Here is a 20,362-nt window from a genome sequence, read left to right on the forward strand (position 1 = left end):
GGGGACAGCACTGGGGCAGAGCTCATGTCAGAGACTTAAGGACAAAAGTCAGGTTATAAGGACAGGGGCACATTGGTGGGCCAGAAGAAAAGAAGGAGAGGGAACTGTACAACTCGGCAGCTTGTCCTAAAGTTAACGTGCCACCTTAACCCGAAGGCCAATCCAGTGGCCTGTCAGAACAACTTAAGTACTTCCTGCCTCAGGTAGGTTTGGCTCAGGAAGTGAAATGGATTAAAGGGGGCGGGGCTTGGGAAGATGAGAGGAGAGCAGATGAGTGTAGAACTGTCAACATTTCAAGGAATATGTGTGCTAAGGGTTGTGGTTGAAGCACAGAGCGTTGTAGAAAGGAGAGAGAAATTTTGCCTGGAAGAAATAGGGAAGATTTCCTGGAGAAGGCAGGGTTTGAGCTGGACCTTGGGAATAGTAGAAGTCCTACCTGCAGACACCCGCTGTGTCTTCGTCAGTTCAGGCTGCATGACAAAAAACACCATGCACAGGGTGGCTTCAACAAGAGACATTTATTTCTCACAGCTCTGGAGGCTGGGAAAGTCCAAGATCGAGGTAGCAGCTGATTCAGTTCCTGGAGAAAAAGCCCTCCTCCTACTATGGCTTCATAGAACTGGGAAAAACAGAAAGCCAGCTCTGATCTCTTCTTATGAGGGCACTTATCCCATTGTGAGGGCCCCACCCTCATGACCTCATCTAAACCTCATCACCTCTCCAAGGCCCTCCCTCCAAATGCCATCACATTGGAGGTTAAGGTTTCAAATATAAATATGGGATGGTGAGGTGTGGGGGCGGGGGGGCAGTCCGGAGCATGCACACTCCAGGCCCAGTGGGTAAGTGACATTGCTGGATCCTGGAAGCTTGGAGGCCAGGTCATGGTGGCTTTGAATGTCATGCGAGGTCTGTATTTAACTCTCTACAGGAGGCCACATTGTTCCTGGCTAGTTCACTTTGATTTTCCATCCTAAACATAGCACAGGTTTTCTGTCTGCCTTCCCAGTGACTGGGGGTCTGGGTTTCTCCCTCTGGCTGCAGTGGTCATTCTGAAGTTGCCTCCCTCCCCTTGCCTCACACTCAGCCAAGTTCTCACGGTCTCTGCCCCGACAGTTCGGGAGGAAGAGCCCGCTCTTCTCCCTGACTCCAGGCTCTGTTCCCTGGATTTACGACAGATGCTTTCAATTGTCTTCATCCTTTTTTCCTGTTTTAAATGCTTTTCCGTTGGCCTTTTTGTCCCCCAATCCTTTCATCCTAAATACCTCTTCTTGATGTCGTTTCAAGCCCATATTTCCTGTCTGTGCCCAAAGTTTTGCCCAGAGCAAAACTTCTCCAATGCCTGACTCTCAGCTGGGATCACCACACCCTGCCCTCCCTACCCTCCCGGGAGACACAGGGGCTCCTAATACTCTAGACCGCTCTCTGTTCTCATAGGATTAGCCCAGAGCAATGTTCATCTATTCCTAGGATCCCCTAGGTCCTCTTATCTGACTGTCCAGCTTATTACTGAGACCTCATGCTGCCCTCATTTGTGACAAAACCCAGACAAGAGAACTTTCTATTTAGGGTCATGTAAGGCTTCAACATTATCACAGTGATCAAAACATAAAAGCTTTTTCATCACTGTGTATGACTGAGTCGTTAGGATTACGTGGAAATGCCATGTGCCCAGGAAGTGGAAAAAATATCTTTAGCTTGGTTATAGGAAAAAGTCTTAATTACACAGTAAACAAAGACTAACACGATGACAATTTTCCAGAGGACGGACTATCTAGCCCGTTCTTCAAAACCTGCCGGTTCTTCTGTAGTTTGTAAAGTCACAAAGGAAGGTGCCCGAAGAGACTGGCTGCCTTCCAAAGTCACTGATTTTGTTTCTCTTGAGCTAAAAAAAGGCGACACTGGACTACGAACATAGCTCAGCCACATCAGTTCAGCCTTGGTCGTGATAAAGGGGAAAAAGTTTTTTCTCATTTGTACGAATTTGAAAACTGAAGCTTACAGTAATTTGATAGTGGTGACCCAGATACACAGTTACTATATATATTTGGGGGCCATGACCATCCCACTCCACCAAAATATCTTTTTTTTTTTAATTATTTATTTAAAGATTTTAGCTTTTTAAAGTAGGCTCCACACCCAGTGCAGAACCTGAACTCACAACCCCGAGATCAGGAGCTGCCTGCTCTACCGACTGAGCCAGCCAGGCTCCCCTCCGCTAAAATATCTTTCAATAAGAATTCACAGAAGAAGCCATGACAGATGGGAAGCCCCTTTGTACTGGTGAGAATGGCTTCTGTTGCCCAAGATGCAGAGGCGGTGAGCTGTCCCGTGTTCCTCCACATTGTCGTTATTTCGTTGAAAAATGTGGACAAGGTAAATTATAACAGACCAGGGAGAAGGAGATGACTCTTGAATGAATAGCTCAAATGGTGTTGAGCCACAATGAGAGATGGGGTTGTCTGGGGTTGGTTCAGACCAGCCAGGGTAGAGAGTCGAGCCTGCTCACCGTTGAGAACGTATCATGAGTCACCCGAGGTGAACTCGGGCCATCTTCCCCGGAGTGGCACGGGAGGCTGAGGTATTTTTCTGAAAGCAACTAACGGCTCTGGATAGGAACTTCCCTTGAAATCTTAGCCCCAGTAGATCCCCGATAATTGAAAGTGCTGATGGGTGCTTGTGTGTGAGACCGATGATCTCCATGCCCATCAGGCTTTTCTTGAGCTCCCCATCCCCACCTTCCACTGAGTCGCAGCCAAGGGTAGTAGAAATCACCGAATTACATAACTAGGAAATAGGTGCCAGTACAGAGAAAATACACTCAACGCCTGAACGCTAGGATTAGTCTTATTCAGACGGACATGAGAGTACAATCTGGCCATCTCAACTAAGCTAAGAGAATGATGGTCCTCAAGTGTTCCTTCTCTGGAGTCATGGAGACAAGGGTAGGGATGGGGGTTAGATAGTTGGGAAATAACTTTTATCTCCACGTCGCAATTAACCCTGAATATCCAGGGCAGAAGGTAATCGTGGTGATCAAAAAGAAATAGTCTTCCAGTTGGGGGCGCAGATGAGCAAGGCAGCAATTAGCCACAGGCCGGAGGAGGACCCTCCCAGAGGAAGAAAAGAAAAAAGTCAGTGGAGACATAGGTCATGACACAGGTCATAGACCATAAATAGTCGAGAGTCAGAATAGCCAAGTTCAGAAATCTTCAGGGGTCAAGAGATTTTAGGTGGAAAAAGTCTAAAACCACTCATACCTATCATTAAATTGTGCACAGTCAGTTAGATAGGGAAGCACTGGGTTATGCAAAGCTACAAAGCTTAAGTTATTGCAGGACTTGTCAGAGGCCTCACTTTTCTGCCATACATTGTGAATCTTCACATGGGAGCTGCAGCACTTTCCACACTTATTTTCTCCTTGGGATCTTGGGTTTTGTAAGGACAGCCTTCTAAACCTTAAGGGAGCTCCAGAAACTTCTCTCAGGGTTAGAGCCATTATGCACCCACAAAGTAGGTCAGTGGATCAATTCTATTTCAGTAAATGTTGTTTTCTCTAAAATTTCAGTGAGTTAATATATTGCATAGTGATTACTGTTCCTCAAATACCAGTGGTTTGAAAGACTCCCAACAGTAATGACCTGTGAATTTCTTTCCAAATGGTGCCGTGTGACCCCACAGCAAAGGCAGCCCTGCACGGAGATGACAGTGATTTGTTTCCATATTGAAAATGAACTGGTCATATAGGGGGTGGCGGGGGGACCTTATTCACAGACCTAGTCAGTTGGTGCCTGGTGACTCAGGATCCTTGGAAAAGCAGTGTTCTTTGACTGGTGGATCCCCTTTTCCATTTCCTCTGGCTGTTCCCAAGCTGTTCCTTGTACTTCAAAGAAAATTAATTCAGCCATCTTGGGGGAGAGGGCAGGCGAGAAAATGGGCTTCTCTACCATAACGTTAACATTTTGAAGTTGTTTGCATTTTTTTAAACACCGCTCAGAATGACTTTATATGGGTCAGTCATCAGAGAGAAAATACATGTGTCATAGAATCTTCCTTCTCTTTTGTTTTCTGTTTTCCACTTGTGGCACTGAAAATTGGATTTCTCTTCTCTGGTTTATTAGTACCTATGGAATTGTGTTCAGTGTATGTTGGGGAGGGAAGAATAGTACAACCGCACAGATTTTGTGGGGCAGATTTCGTTGTGTAAAAATACAATAAATTGCCTAAATTTGGTGATTAAAATAAAGTGAGTGCAAAATTGCCCCCGTGTTTTTGACCCTCTACCCACTAAGATAATCTCAACTATGTGATATCTAACATCTTTTCAGTTCAGAATCTCAACATTGATCTTCTTTTTAAGAGTGAGTGCGATTTGTTGTTTTTTTTTTTTTAATATATTTTTAAATAAGGAAGGTGCCTGGTTTGGTTCACAGGGGTGGTTCTTACAGTTTTTAATTGAAAAGGCTTGTCATAAAGTTTGCTATGCAGCCTGTGTATTTGGGGAGTTCCTCTGAGTCTTACCCATCTCTATTATTTACGTGTCATTCTTTTTCATTGGATGTGTTCTGCCTGTCTCTTTAAATCCCTGTCCTGCCTTCATTGTGTGTAGCTATCAGTATTCACGGGCACCTTCTGCTTATTTCTCCGTGACAGGTCCAGCTTTAGACTGTATGAGCCGGAATTTAGTTTCCCTGCTCGATTTTCGTAGAGGCGCCAGGAGCAAACCATGCCCCATTGAGAAAACATATTTTCATTCATGTCTTCGCTGCCTCTCCCTCCTGGCCTTGCTTCTCCTGCAAGATGCTGTTACTCAGCTTGTCAGAGGACAGAAGAGGCTCCTGCGATGAATGAACTAATGAATGAACAGAGAGCCTCAGTGTAGGGTGCAAGCTGCTGAGTAGCCTCGCAGAGGCTGGGGGCTGGAATACAGACAGATGTTTTCGGCGGGGGCTAGAATACAGACAGAAGTTTTCCATCCACTCAGTCCTGTCCTCTCGTCCTCCCCCACTTCTCTTTCAGGCCCCACTGTTCTTCTTGGCCACCCTTTTCTTCCTGTGCAGCATATATTAGGGAAGTCACTCAGACTCATCGTCATCGTTATCCTTTACACGCAATCCCTTTCTCCTTCTCTTTGCTTTAAAATTCTTCTTCTTGGGGCGCCTGGGTGGCTCAGTGGGTTAAGCGTCCGACCTCGGCCCAGGTCATGATCTCGCGGTTCTTGAGTTCGAGCCCCGCGTCGGGCTCTGTGCTGACAGCTCGGAGCCTGGAGCCTGCTTCTGATTCTGTGTCTCCCTCTCTCTCTCTGCCCTTTCCCCACTCGCGCTCTGTTGCTCTCAATGTAAGAATAAACATTAAAAAAAAAATAATTTAAAATTTTTCTCTTCTTCTTCTTCTTCTTCTTCTTCTTCTTCTTCTTCTCCTCCTCCTCCTCCTCCTCCTCCTCCTCTCCACCTGGGTTCCTCTTCTCAGTTTTCTGGAACTGTCATTGCAGTTTATTTTCCCAATCACCCCATTGCATTGCCACCCACCCTATCTAGGTGTAAAGTCATACATGGCCCTCGGAACCCAAGAACCCAGTGGAAGCCCGGATAGCTCCCCTTCCTTCCTATGCACCTTTGCCTGCATGATGACTGCAATTCTGAGTAGATGGGAGGGACAGCTGGACATACGCCTTCTTGAAATTGGTGTGTGTGTATGTGAAGGATCTCTGCCTAATAGAGGAGTTTATATATGTGACTGTGTGTGTATGTGTGTGCAAAACACTTTACAATTATGGGGCAAAATTTCAAATTGGAAGAGTAAAACTTCCTCATGAAGAGTAAAGGAAGGGGCACCTGGATGGCTCAGTCGGTTGAGCATCCAACTCTTGATTTTGGCTCTCCTCATGCTCCCAGGGTCAAGGGATCAAGCCCCACATCGGGCTACGTGCTGATCCTGGAATCTGCTTGGGATTCTCTCTCTCTCTTTCTCTCTGCCCCTCTCCTGCTCACGTGCAACCATGTGCGCTCGCTCTCTCTCACTCTCTAAAATTAATGAATTAATTAATAATTTAAAAAAACAAAGAAAAGTATTTAAAAACAGAGTAAAGGAAGTTGAGAGGTACTTTAAGATCTAGATATCTATCAGCTGCCTTTACGTACAGATTGACCACCCATAGTCTCCTAGTTTACAAACAACACAGGCTGCAGCCCCAGAGTCCAAAAAGACAGTAAATCCTAAATTCTAGACTTGACCTCACGAGCCCTGTGGCACATTCTCGTGTAGGTCTCCTGCTGGTGAAACTTGAAAACATTTGCAGATTCATTTTTATTAATGACCCCATCTCAGGCTGAAATACCCTGTACGGCCTTGGAGTACATTTAATATGATAATATAGAATACAGTACCAGAGAATCAATGTCTTCAGGGGAATTCCATTAGAGAGAAGGTCAAGTCTATATTGAGTTTAATGTTCATGGATAGCAGGGGGACCCGTGTGCACGGAGACAGAACAAGATGGCCGGAGAGGAATGCATTGAGTTCCGGATAAAAGCTAAAAGGAAATGATCTTTTGAAAGCCTATAAACACTTCATCTACCCCACGCCAGCTTCTCAAGTCTTCCATTTAACAGTCTTGTCTTTAAGCCTCATTGGAAGGTTTGTGCTCAGACGTGGAAGGATTCCGGCTGGTAACCGGCAATAAAACACTGCTATTGAGCTCAATCGTTGGTTCTCAAACTTTGCTTGTCTTGGTCCAGGAGGTTCCATGGACATGCCTCACCAGCCACCATGTCCCTACATAATGCTTTATTTGTAGAAAGAACCCTGGTGCCATTTAAAAAGCGGTGTGAACTCCAGGACTGTATCATCCCTGAGATCCTTCCTCATCCGTGAACAAGTATGATGGATGAGATGGGGACCACTTGAAGTGGCAATTTCCCAAACTTCCTTCACTTACACCTCCTCCATCTACTCAACCATGCTCTTTATAATATGCTCCCCTTTAGGTTAAAGTGGACTAAGATGAAGAGAATTTCTGGAATACCTTGCGATTTCCATTAGATCCCATATAGTTCCTTTGGGATCTTGTTGACATATTTATTTACTTTTTTACCGCTTTGAATTTTTCTTTCCTACTGAAAAAGTAGATGTTTATTGTCAAATGCAAGCATTATAAAAATGTATATCAGGGGGCGCCTGGGTGCTCCCCGGCTCAGTCGGTTGAGGGTCTGACTTTGGCTCATGTCATGATCTCGCCATTTGAGTGAGTTCGAGCCCCACATCAGGCTCTGTGCTGACAGCTCAGAGCTTGGAGCCTGCTTTGGATTCTGTGTCTCCCTCTCTCTTGCCCACCCCCGACTTACACTCTGTCTCTCTCTCTCTCTCTCTTTCAAAAATAAATATTAAAAAAATTAAAACATAGAAATATAAAAATGTATATGAGGACAGATAAAAGGGGCTCATGATTTCTGCTGACCTCCTCCCTGAGAATATTTTGGTGTCTGTTTCTCCACGTTTTCTGTGCCTATACTAACATGCTTTTTTTTTAGCATGTTTTTGTTTTCTTTTTACAAAAATGGATCATCCTGTTTTACACTTTACATTTTAATGGCTTTAGAGTTCACCGTAATGTACTTAACCAACCCTCTGTTGGTGGTCTTTGGATTGTTTCCATGTCTTTTATAAAAGTAGATGTTTATCGTAAAATACAACAGCAATGCGATAATGAATGGTTTTTTTTCTTCGTAATATTTTGTACACTTGAGAATTTATGCCCTTCCTTGAGTCCTGAGCAGGGTTTTGAAAGCCCTTCACAGCGGGAGTCCACTTAAGCCATCATATTTAAAATCAGTTTTTGAAAATGATTGTATTTGAAAGGTACTAGGATAGTTTGGCATTTGAAGGGCTAGCACTGTGAATTTCTTCGATGAATAATTATTTTCCCAGTTTATCTTTCTTTTATTTTTAACGTTCATTTATTTATTTATTTTGAGAGGGGGCGGGGAGGAGCAGAGAGAGAGGAAGAGAGAGAATCCAAAGCAGGCTCTGCGCTGACAGCACAGAGCCCAATGCAGGGCTCAATCCCACAAACTGTGAGATTGTGCCCTGCTCTGAAATCCAGAATTGGACACTTAACCGGCTGAGCCACCCGGGCGCCCCTCAATTTATCTTTTGAGTAAACAGTTGTTTTCTTCTTCGGGCTTGTTTGAAGTAGGACACATCTATCATTTGGCAGATGTACACACACACACACACACACACATTTTCTTTGTTCTCGGGGGCCACAGGACAAACTGAAAAGCAAAGCCTCTGCCTTAGTCACCATCACCCCCGACCGAGTGCTCAACTCCACTCGAAGCACTCGTGTGCTTTCCCAGTGCTCAAGAGGCAGCAGAATGTAGGGTCACAAGGACGAACTTCCTTGCCTGACAGCTTGCGCTGAATCTCAGCTCCATCATGTAAATGTTCCGTGATTTGGGGCATATGACTTAACCTTTCCGTGCCTTTGTTTCTTATCTGTAAAATGGGGGTAATGATAGTGCATCCTTCAATCGAGTTGTACGAGGGTGAAGGGTTAATAACAGAATTATTATAGATCAAATACTTGGAATAATGCCATATCATGGTCATCGTTACCTCATATCATGGTCACCATTACCTCAGTGTTGGGTCATGTCTGTCTCAGCATGGGCATAAAGCAGGCTGACTGTGGTTACCCTGCATCATCATTTTGACCCAAAGATATACCAAAACTTCCCAAGGTGAAGAAACACCCGGGCGGTAAGTAATAAATGTCGGAAAGGATATAGACAACCTGGAACCCTCATATCGGGAATGCAAAATGGTGCAGTCGATTTGGAAAACCACCTGACAGTTCCTCAAAAGGTTAAACGGAGGGGTGGCTGGGTGGCTCAGTTGGTTGAGCATATGACTTTGGCTGAGGTCATGATCTCACAGTTCCTGGGTTCGAGCCCCACCCTGAGCTCCGCACTTACAATGCAGAGTCTGCTTGGGATTCTCTCTCTCCCTCCCTCTCTCTCTCTCTCTCTCTCTCTCTCTCTCTCTCTCTCTCCCCCCCCATCTCTCTCCCATCTCTCTGCCCCTCCCCCACGGCACGAGTTCTCTCTCCCTCTTACTCTCTCAAAAATAAATAAATAAAGATTAAAATTTTTTAAAAAGAACTATACTGTGAGAGAGAATATGATTTTCACTTTCCTTTGTAAACTGATGTAGGGGGGGATTACTACCCTTTAGCTCATGGTTTTCATGGGTGCTGTGGGCTTCTATAGCATGACAGGAATGGCGATCCTCTACCTGAATGGCGCTCATTCTTCCAGAAGTTTTGTCACCGCACGCTTCTGAAGGGCAGCCCCCTGGAGAGCCTCAGACTTGACTCCCCTGCCTGGGTCTCTGCAGCCACCATTTGCTCTCTCTGTGCACGTGTGGGGACTGCAGAAAGGGTTTTCAGCACCACCCAGAAGCTAACTATGAAATTCCCATGGGCTTGCCCCTTTCTCTTTAAGACTTGCTTACATTTAGTTTTCTTCTCGTAAGTGTTTCTGATTGCCATAGCAACCCTAATCAATCACTGGACTAAAAATAGCCCTTTCATTTTTCCAAAGCATGTCTGTAGTGAATTGAAAATTCAGCCCTGCCGTGCATTTTGCATAGGCTGCTTTCGTTTCCCGACACTGAACCTGGGAGTTGCTTGGTCTGGAAAATTATTCTTGCAGAAGCCGAGGGAGGCACTTTGCTTGTTTTTCCTGGCATTCTTTTTCCCCAACTGCAGATTCTCTCGTCACTTCCAAAAGATACAAGCACATGCGTTCAAATGTTCGACAAAGAACCATCACTTTCCTGCACATTCAGCTTTAGGTGCTAGAGATTTCACAGGTACCCGGCGATCTCCTTGGCTGCCGTTGCGTTAGGAAGGCAAATGAAAGATGTGTAGATACTGGGTACAAAGGAAGCTTGGTCACAGCGGGAGCAGATGACAGCAGCCCTACTGAGACTCTTCTGGCTCCGGAGGATCTAAGCTAGCAAATCAAAGTGGAGATGACGGCAGAACTCTGCCTCGTTTCTCTGATTTCTCCATGACCCTGCTACTATTTTTACGGGGTTAGGGGCAAAACAGACCCTGGGTGTAAGAAGGTGAATATTTGTTACAGTTCTCCTGGCCAAGCTGTTTTTCTTCTAGTCAAGAAGAGAAAGGGAGAAAGAGTTTTCGTGAGAACGAAGATTCCAGATCTTGAAAGGGCCCAGGAGAGGAAGGAGAGCAGGGAGGGGCTGAAGTGATTCATGGTGTCCCCCAGGCTCCAAGGGGATTAGGGCATTTTATTGCCTGTCTCCCTGCCTCATCTTACTACCCTAGAGTCACTGCCCCAGTCTTCAGCCTGTAAGCAGGGTCATCTCGTGGGGCCCCCGGGGCTCCCAAATGCTGTTTTGTGATGCTATTTTTCAACTCGTCTGAACCTCAGTGTTTGTAATAAGGCTGAGTGAACGCGCAGGCGTAGAGGCTTTACATCTAGGAAAGAAGAGAGTCCACGGGGATCCCGGTAGTGTTCTTGTTTCCCTGCCTGAAGCTGGCAGGGGGTCGAGGGAAGCAGAGGAGAGGTCAGGGGATCGAGCCCCTGCTCAGAGGCAGGAGCTCCCAGGCTTTCAGGAAAAGGAGGACACTGTGGGCACGGACGATAGGACGCGTCCTCAACAACAGAGCGGGTCCGGCGGCAGAGCGAGGCGGAAAAAGCCCAAACCCGCTCTGTGGCATGGCCACCGCCCACGTCGTGGGAAGGACCAATCAAGTGTCCTTTTCTTGCACCGCACCCACAAGCCCACAGCCTCCCAGCGTGTCCATGCACCTATGCAGCAGCGGAGGATCTCCCCACCCAGTTTATTTTCTCCCCACGGAGCCTGTGGGATCTCGTGAGGACCGGTACAGTGGGACGGGCCAGCACCTGAGGACCTGTCCTGCCAGACACTGCATGGCCCTTTGTTAGATCATTCAGTCTTCACCCCACGGTGCTGAGGTTGGTATCGTCTCCGTTTTATGGGTGAGAAAACGAAGGCTCAAAGGGGACTAAGGAATTTACTCCGAATCACACGGTAACTTGTGAAAAAAGAAGCCGGGGCTCGAACTAACGTGCATCTCACTCGAAAATCTGTATTCCTGGGGCGCCTGGGTGGCGCAGTCGGTTAAGCGTCCGACTTCAGCCAGGTCACGATCTCGCGGTCCGTGAGTTCGAGCCCCGCGTCAGGCTCTGGGCTGATGGCTCGGAGCCTGGAGCCTGTTTCCGATTCTGTGTCTCCCTCTCTCTCTGCCCCTCCCCCGTTCATGCTGTGTCTCTCTCTGTCCCAAAAATAAATAAAAAACGTTGAAAAAAAAAAAAATTAAAAAAAAAAAAAAGAAAAAAAAAGAAAATCTGTATTCCTTCTACTGTATTCTTGCTTCCTGTGGGGTCGTTGTGTCCTGCTCTCTCTGTGGTCGTTGACAAAGCAGTTGACCTCACAGCCGGAGCTACTAAGTTCCAAGAGCACAGAGTCCCCATTTCCTGGGACCTATTCACGCTTCAACTTGAGTGATCTTTTACTCAGATGAAAGCCGGATGGGTGATTTGAAAGGCAAGCAGTGGTTGGATTCTTGAGGTTGGGTGTTGTGTTGGCTTTTCTATCGTCACATAACAAATTTCCCACAAACGTAGCCACTTTAAACAACACGCATTTACGGCCTCAGAGTGTCTCCTGGGCGCAGGTTGGCAGGGTCCTGGCTCAGAGCCTCACTCGGCTGGGCTCCAGTCTCATCTGAGGCTCAGGGTCCTCTTTCAGGCTCACTAGTTTTTTGGCAAGTATCGGTTCCTTGCTGTTGTAGGACTGAAGTCCGCTTTTCTCGTTGGCTGGTCTCCCAAGGTCTCTCTCTCTCTCTCGGCTCCTGGAGGGTTCCCTCGGGCTCTGGCCACATGGTCCTCTCCCCTCATGGCAGCTCACTTCTTCAAGAGCAGCCAGAATCTCTGCTTCTTCAAAACAGAAGTCTTATGTAAGGTGCACCAACTGACCACCCTGGTAATCCGATCAGAGGGGCTCCTACCCTATGGTGCTCACAGGTGTTGCCCACACTTGAGGGGAAGGAACTGTGCCAGGTGTGTATATCAGGGGCTGGGAATCTTGGGGGCCATCCGGGCATTCTATCTGGCGGGAGGGTTTTAGTCTTTCCTTCAGGTTGTCCTTCCTGTTGGGTCATGGGCCAGATGGGACTTGAAGTGTTCACTGTTCCCAAGTGACTGTGCCCTAGAGAGCATAGGAGTCCCCCGCATCCCTTGACGCCTTCCAGGTTCAGCCAATGGGGGACGCTCCTGACGTCTCCCTTCCTGCAGCATGTTCCAGTTGGTTGCGTCTGGGTTCCCTTTTTTTTTTTTTTTTTCTGCTCCCACACTCCTGATCATTCCTTCAGTGTTATGGAATCCCCCTCCCCGATGGAAATGTGTCAGAATCTTTAGGGGATGTGACGTGTTTGGAGAAAGTCTAGGTTTGGAAGGTGGGGTACTCCACTTTGAGAAATGTGAGAGTGACCAGGTGAGATGGTGTATTGCTAGCTGGAGCAAAGCCCTCCGTCACAGAAGCTTTGATGCCCGAATGACGGGGTGACTGTGACTTACGCCATTCCTCGTGACAGCAGGGAGTGAGGAGGGGGTCTTCTTGATGGAACAGTGTCGCAGACTTATCTTCTGGCTGGTGAGGCGGACACCTGGCAGCTAATGGTGATGATGGACAAGGAGACAAGTGCTATGACACAGGGACAAACAGAACGCTACCCGCACACATGGGGTCAACATTCTGACATGGGATTTGAGATGGGCTGTGTAGGAGACTTCAGGCTGAGGGAACTGTAGGCAGGAAAAAAAAAACCCAAAAAACAAAAAAAAACCATGGCAGCCAGAAGTGTTCCAGGGAGTGGCGAGCACTCTTCTGTGGTGGACTCTGGGAGGAATACAGGACAGAGATATAAAGAAAATTAGGATCGGATATAGAAGACTCTAGGTCTTGCCTTTAAGGGGGGAAGCTGAGCCAGCAGGATTTGGGGGTTCACTGGCCATGATGGGTGAGTGTAGTGTCCCTCGCTACAATGGTGTCCCCTCAAAATTCGTGTCCACTGGAACCTCAGAACGTGACCTTTTTGGAAATAGGTTCTTTGCAGATATAATTAGTTAAGGACCTCAAGGTGCAAGATGAAATCACACTAGATTTAAGATGGCCTGAATCTAGTAACTGGTGTCTTATAAGAAAAGGAGAGGACACCCAGAGAGAAGAAGGTGATGTGAAGACACCGGTAGAGACTGGAGGGAGGCAACCACAAACCAGGGAGCCCCTGGGGCCACCAGAAGCTGGAAGAGGCAGGGAAGGGTTCTCTCCCTGGAGCCTTCCGAGGGAGGGCAGCATTGCCAACACCTTGATTTCAGACTTCTGGGCTCCAGAACGGAGCAGGTAAACTGCTGCGTTATACTACCCTGCTTGTACCAGTTTGTTACGGCAGCCCCAGGAATCTCATACAGTGCAGAGAACATTCTAATTCAGTATGGACCTTTCAGTTTGGACCCTTGCTAGGGATGGCCGGCGGGCAGCTGCATACGTGAGAAAAGCAGGTGGGGTTAGACGTCAGCTTGGGAAGCAGCCGGATAACATGGTCTAGGAAAAGTGAGGGGCAGATGAGATTATTCCCCAGGGGAGAGGGTTTGGTACAAGAAAATAGGGCAGAGGACAAAATCCTAGGGGACCCCTCCATTGAAGGGGTGGGGGAGGGAACGGAAGGCAGAGAAGGAACCGCTTTCCAGAAAGGTGGAATTCTTGACTCCTACCGAACAGGATAGAGAGTTCCTCAGGGTGTGGACGACGGGGAAGCGATGCTTGTTTGAAAATTCTTTGATTCTCGGTTGTTTCCATACCCTGTTGCTCTGGTTGAGAAGAGGTGAGAGGCGAAAAAACAGCAGAGCATGGGCTACTTTTTTAATAGAGTTTGATGGGGAGACAAAGAGAAGTGGAATTAATTGTGGATGAAGGAAGGAACATCACCAAGGGTACTTTGATACTAGTTTTTTAGGAAGATGACACCTTTCATGATATTTTTAGGCTGCAGGAAGGAAGCAGGGAGAAGATGCAAGTAATCGACGGAACAAGTTTCCAGGGAAGAGACTTAAAATTTTTTGCTGTGCACCTGCTATGTGCCAGGCACTGTGCTGGGGGTTACTGGAATGATCTCAGTGATCTTCTCAACACTCCTACAGAGTAGAGAAGGGTGGTCTCCATTCTGTTGCGAGGAAACTGAGGCCAGGAATGCCAAAATAATTTGCTCAAATCCATACATCTCCGATTTGAGCCTGGGTCTGCTGCCCTCACTGCCTCAGTCCTTGTCGTTGCATTATTTTCCACTGGAATACAGAAAGCGACACCTTGGTCTGATTCACAAGGAATAAGAGGCAGCATATAGAAATAAGCAGATTAGCAGTGGAGGAGAGGGAAGTTGTTGGTGTTTCTATCACATGGTCTCGTTAAACTGTGGATCAAAATTACTAGTTGCGAGGGAGGAAGAGGGAAGCCCGCAGACTTCTCTAGACCTGGGTGGTCTAGAGAAGGGAAGGGATTTATGACAACCTCAGTAGTGAGACACAACAGGAAGCCAGCCAGGGAGAAAGAAGAACCTTGCTTAATCACCGAGGCTCTACTAGGATTAGTGGGCTGGGTCTTTAGGGAAGTTAACCTGTGTAGGGCAAGCAGAACTCGATCTCGAGATAGACTTCTAGCTGGAAAGTTTTTAGTGATCTTTCTGGAAATGCCCCAGGCCAGAGATCCTCCACATTCAGAGGCTGAGACACCAGCCTCTGGGGCTCTGAGAACCAGCCATCAGATAGCCCATGGAGATGGTCAGTCCCGAACCGGTGCTATAGGGGAAGACCTTGACCAGCCCGGAGTTGACCTGTCCGATCCGGGTTTTCCCCGCTGCCTCACCGGAGCCAGGTGTGCTCCCTGCCTCTGGCAAGATTGCCATTCTGATATGAAAATAACCTAAGCCCTTGACTCAAAAATAACAGCATCTGCTAATTTGCATAAGAGTTTTGCATTTCGTATTTGGGTTGAATACCCGGATTCATTTGTTTGACCTTAGTTAAGTGGTTTACAGTTTCAACCGATAAAAACTCCTTGTGGGGTTCCACTCTGATGCACCCGGACCCAGCGCCCCACCCAAGACGGCTCTGTTCTCTCACCATCTGGCTCTCTGCACGCATTAAGTTGATTCTCAGTTGAATTATGGGTTAAAAAGGACCGATCAGTTTGCCAGAAGGCTTGACATTTTTAAAAGGGTCTTGGCAGGTGCATCTCTCCAGGTTCACATGTCAAGAGCTCTGCCATGGGGCTCTGAGCCGCTCCGATTCCTCCAGGGCCTCGATTCATGAGGAGCAGCCCCTCCTTGGAACCCCCAGGGACAGAGGGTGTGAGGGCAGCAACTGTGGAGTGAGAGATTTGAGAGGAGACAGCAAAGAAGGTGTTAATGAATAATCTCAGAGCCTCATTCTCCATAAAGGCAATTACTGGGATTGATTGTTTCTGTGTTTCCTTAGTCACGGTTCAGTTTGCTTGTTTCACTTGGATTGAGACAGATGAACGCCGAATGCACACAGTCACGTGATGTCAGAATTATCAATGGCACGTCCAAGGCCTCTGCCTTCCTGTACACATGCCACCGGGGTTCTCAGCTAGGCTGAAAGGGGATCCTGGACTTGGGGGGATGAAGCACGTGGGGTGAGGGATTGGGGACTAATGGATTTTAGATAGTGCACTGTTTTCTCCCCATGCGCGGGGTAATGAGGTGGTTTTCCAGTGCAAGCCCACATCTGCATCCCCTGGATGGCTTGTGAAACACAGATGCCCGGGCACCTTCCCTGGAGTTTCTGAGTCAGTGGGTACGGGGTTGGGCCCAAGAATTGGCATTTCTGACAGGTACTGCTACAGGTGTGGAGACCCCACTTTGAGAACCAGCTTGGGGGCAGGGGTGATGAAAAGCAAGGACACTGGGACCAGGCCACTAGCCTTGTTATCTTGATGCTACTGTTTACGAGCTGTGTGATCATGGGCCGTTTACTTAACCTCTCTTTGCCTCCATTCCGTCGTCTCTAAAGCAGGGCTGGTAACAGTAGTGTCTACTTCATGGCATAGTTAGGAGGAATAAATGAACGAGCACTTGGACATACTTAGACTGGTGCCTGATGTATAGAATGTGTGCTCTGTGCACGTGGGGTAAATAAATGAAAGAGCCAGACTCAGGATTGTGAGCCTATCGGCAGGAGTCTCATTTCTCCGACACCTGCAGCTCCCAGTGGAGTTGCCGGGTCATTGTACCTATTAGGCCTTCAGTCCCATCTCTGGTGGCCGAGGAAGTCACTGGCCAGCTCAGTGCCAGCAGGAGGGAGGTTACGTCAACATCCATCAAAAGCCTCTCCTCAAGGGGCGCCTGGGTGGCGCAGTCGGTTAAGCGTCCGACTTCAGCCAGGTCACGATCTCGCGGTCCGTGAGTTCGAGCCCCGCGTCAGGCTCTGGGCTGATGGCTCGGAGCCTGGAGCCTGTTTCCGATTCTGTGTCTCCCTCTCTCTGCCCCTCCCCCGTTCATGCTCTGTCTCTCTCTGTCCCAAAAATAAATTAAAAAAAAAAAAAAAAAAAAAAAAAAAAGCCTCTCCTCAAGCCACCTTAACCCTTGAAGTCCACTTAATACACACAATGTGGTTCAGTGAGGCTGGGGTGGTAGGGCAGAGGGTTTGGGGGTTTTTCGCCCTCGTACTGGCAAAAAGGGGGGCTGCCTTTTACATCAAGCTCACCGCAGCCAATTGCTGTCATTTGCTGAATGCCTCCTCTGCGCCCGGCACTTACACGACTTACACGCGTGATGACTTAACCCTCAAAAAGTCACTACTGGGTAATAGTTATTATCCCCATATTAATACTGCCGCGGCTCAGAAAAATTAAATGACTTGTCCAAACTCACATAGCTATCCAGTCATAAATTCGAAACGAACAGCCAGGTGTGTCTGACTTCGGTAATCTGTTATCTTAAAGCTCTCCCATACTCACTACCTCCCTCGCTTTATGGGAATACTTACGTGAAGGTGAAGGCTGGGTCCCCAGCAGTGACAGCTTCTCGCCGCAGAGGTCAGCACCCCGGGACCGGACCTGCCTCTGTTTCAGGGGTTCGCTTTTCTAAAGCCTGTGGTAGGACTGACAGAACGTATTCTTTCTGGAAATGGACAACGTGCCTTCCATTGCTTGGTCGTTCTCTCTGGCCTGGCTTCTGGATGCGATCGTGTTCATGTTGCCAAAGGCGGCTTCTCTGTCCGAATTTGGATGTTGACCTGGTATCTTAACATTGCTGATCGAGAATGGTGCTCCCAACGTCATGGTCAGGAGAGCATCCGGCGGCTGTGCTGAGGGTGTAAAGAGAGGAAGAATGGTATGCTAATGAAACTTTCCTTTTTTTCCCCGTAGTGTTCCTTTCTGCCAAAATTCTCCATTCATATAGAAACCAAGTATGAAGACAACAAGGGAAGCAACGACCGCGTGAGTAGAGCCCCCATGGTTTTGGGGTTTTTTTGATAATTTATTGTCAAGTTGGCTAACATACTGTGTCTACAGTGTGCTCTTGGTTTTGGGGGGTAGATTCCCATGATTCTTCGCTTACATACAACAGCCAGGGCTCATCCCAACAGGTGCCCCCCCCAATGCCCATCACCCATTTTCCCTGCCCCCCCCACCCCCTACCCCCATTAAGCCTGAGTTTGTTCTCTGTTTAAGCGTCTCTTATGGTTTGCCCCCTCTCTGTTTGTAACTTATTTTTCCTTCCCTTCCCCTATGTCTTAAGTTTCTCAAATTCCACATGAGTGAAAACATGGTGTCTGTCTTTCTCTGCCTGACTTATTTCACTTAGCATAATACCCTCCAGTTCCATCCACATTGTCGCAAATGGCAGGATTTCATTCTTTTTTATTGCCGAGTAATACTCCATTGTATATATATACACCACGTCTTCTTTATCCATCAGTGGACATTTGTAGAACCCCCATTTTGTACTGTGCCCTCATCCGCTGGGCTCTCAGAGTCGCGGCACTTTTCACAGCCCCTTGGGTGGCCAGGCCCAGCGCCCAGCAGGAGGATCTGTACCTAGGACCCCAGACAAGTTCTGGCATTTGCTTTCTGGGGCCATTTCCCTGGGATTGCTCCCTGGAATTAAACTTTGCAGTCCCGCCTTTCTTCCCATCTTTATGTACTTTCCATGGGCCTCCATGCGGAAATCTCTGTGGCCTGCGGTGGTTTTCACTGGCATTTGAGGGGGACGGTGGGGACCTTGAACTCCAGGATTCGGTTTCTGGTCATTGGATTGAGCATACGTCTTCTCAGTGACTGTTCACATGTACCTAGAAAAATGAATACAAGCAAATATATGTGCGCATGCTGTATATTTTTTCGGGACTATGCTTATATTCACATATATACGCACATATCCCACATTAAAATCAGCGTATACCCTCCTGCAAAATACTTACCTTGTGGGACATTCTGACTCTTACTGGATCTCAGCCATGAAGTTGCTTAGTATTGCTGAGAATCCATCTTCTGACCTAGCATTTACGCCAGCCTCTTTCTGTTGGGGCAATATGATTTTGAATTGCCTTCTCTTGGGGAGTGGATGTTTTGACCTGTCGAGAGCCTCACCCTGAGATTGGGCTGTGGGTTCCATCAGGATGCACTCAGGGAAGAGCCTGGATCGAGAAGCTACATGTCTTCTGCTACGTCATTTACATGTTTTGCATTTGTGGAGAATGATGAAGACTGAGACCGGGTCATAATGGTCAAGAGAGAGTTTCCTGACTAGGTGATCCCTGTGGTGCCTTGACACAGCCAAGGGAATACAAAACAGGATGCAGGAAGTTGTGGAGGTAACGGAGTGCCACGAGGCAAGATCTAAGGACTCCCAAGCATCAGCAACTTGAAATCTTTTATTCAGGTGAAAACCATCACTGAAAAGAACTAAGAAGCCCTTTAGAAAGAACAGCTTTGGCCAGGCCTACTCTATGGCTCTTTACATTGATATCTTCTAGAAATATCTTCTAGAAAGTTCCTGCCTGTGGCAGTAACAAATTCTTCTAGAAGGTGTAGGTGTTTTTGTGGGGAACACAGCTTGCCCTTTCAAGGTGGAATCTGCCTGGACAGAGCGTGAGTGGTTCCCAAGGGGCGTCACTCAAGAACTACCTTTCACACCAGCTTGGTGTGGGAGGAAATTCATTTATTCACTCAGTCTTCAGCAAGGGCGTATCAAGCACCTTCTATTTATATGTCACTGTATGAATTGTATGCATGGTATTAAAAATGCAGGCTCAATTCTCAAACGTCAGGTACTCCTAGTTTAGCTGGGGCAAAAACCAACAGAGTAAATAATTTAAAATATAAGCACAATAAGGGGCTTCCCTTCCTTCAGTGTAGAGAGCCACCACTGCTAAGCCCTGAGAGTGGAAGGAGCTGCCAGAGCAGCATTCCGTAATGAGCCCTGTACAGTTGTCCCCCGCCATCGCTGGAGAGGAAAAATTCATTCCAAGACCCCCAGGGGATGCCTGAAACCACAGATAATACCGAACTGTATATATACTGGGTTTTTTCTTACATATATGTACCCATTATGAAGTTTAATTTATAAATTGGGCACAAATAAGAAATCAACAACCGCGGTAATAAAATAGAACAATATAACAATATTCTTTAGCTTTTACTAAAGCTAATAATAACTTTTATTATATGAATATGGTCTCTCTCTCTCTCAAAATATCTGATTGTTCTCAGCCTTTTTGTGATGATGTGAGGTGATAAAACGCGTACGTGATGAGATGAAGCGAGTTGAATGATGTGGGCAGTGACGTAACCATTAGGCCGCTATTGACCTTTTGGTGAGAGGTCCGATGGAGGTTCATCTGCTTCCAGACCACGGGTGACCGTGGGTAACCGAAACCGCGGAACGTGACATGCGGACAAGGGGATATTTACTATATTTGCAGGGACTGACTTGGCTTGTACCAGGTCACTTCAGCTTCCTGAACTAAGTTAAGAAACCTGGAGTTTATCAGGGGTCAGCAAACTACCTTTTTTGTCAATAAAGTTTTATTGGAACACAACCACACGCTCACTCATTTGTGTATCGTCTAAGCTGCTTTCATGTTACAACAGCAGAGTTTTATAATTGCAACAGAGCTCATGTGGCCCATCAAACCTAAACTATTTACTACTTGAAAAATGTTTGCTCACCCCTGGTTGGAGGGACTCACATCAGAACAGCACCCAGCAGATCTCAGAATTTGACCACTTG

The 20,362-nt window shown here is 47.2% G+C and overlaps 1 protein-coding gene across 8 annotated transcripts in view; it reads left to right on the forward strand.

Annotated features, from left to right (window-relative positions):
* Positions 1–20,362, forward strand: part of PITPNC1 (phosphatidylinositol transfer protein cytoplasmic 1) — a 267,954-nt gene that overhangs the window by 158,946 nt on the left and 88,646 nt on the right. For all 8 annotated transcript variants that reach the window (XM_053892263.1, XM_053892267.1, XM_053892271.1 and 5 more), the window contains one exon: positions 17,497–17,568. In XM_053892263.1, the coding sequence (XP_053748238.1) occupies positions 17,497–17,568 (72 nt within the window). The remainder of the gene's footprint in view (positions 1–17,496; positions 17,569–20,362) is intronic.

The sequence above is a fragment of the Panthera pardus genome, unplaced genomic scaffold (assembly GCF_024362965.1).
Source record: "Panthera pardus isolate Hobbes unplaced genomic scaffold, ASM2436296v1 HiC_scaffold_3, whole genome shotgun sequence".
In the NCBI taxonomy this organism is placed as follows: domain Eukaryota; kingdom Metazoa; phylum Chordata; class Mammalia; order Carnivora; family Felidae; genus Panthera; species Panthera pardus.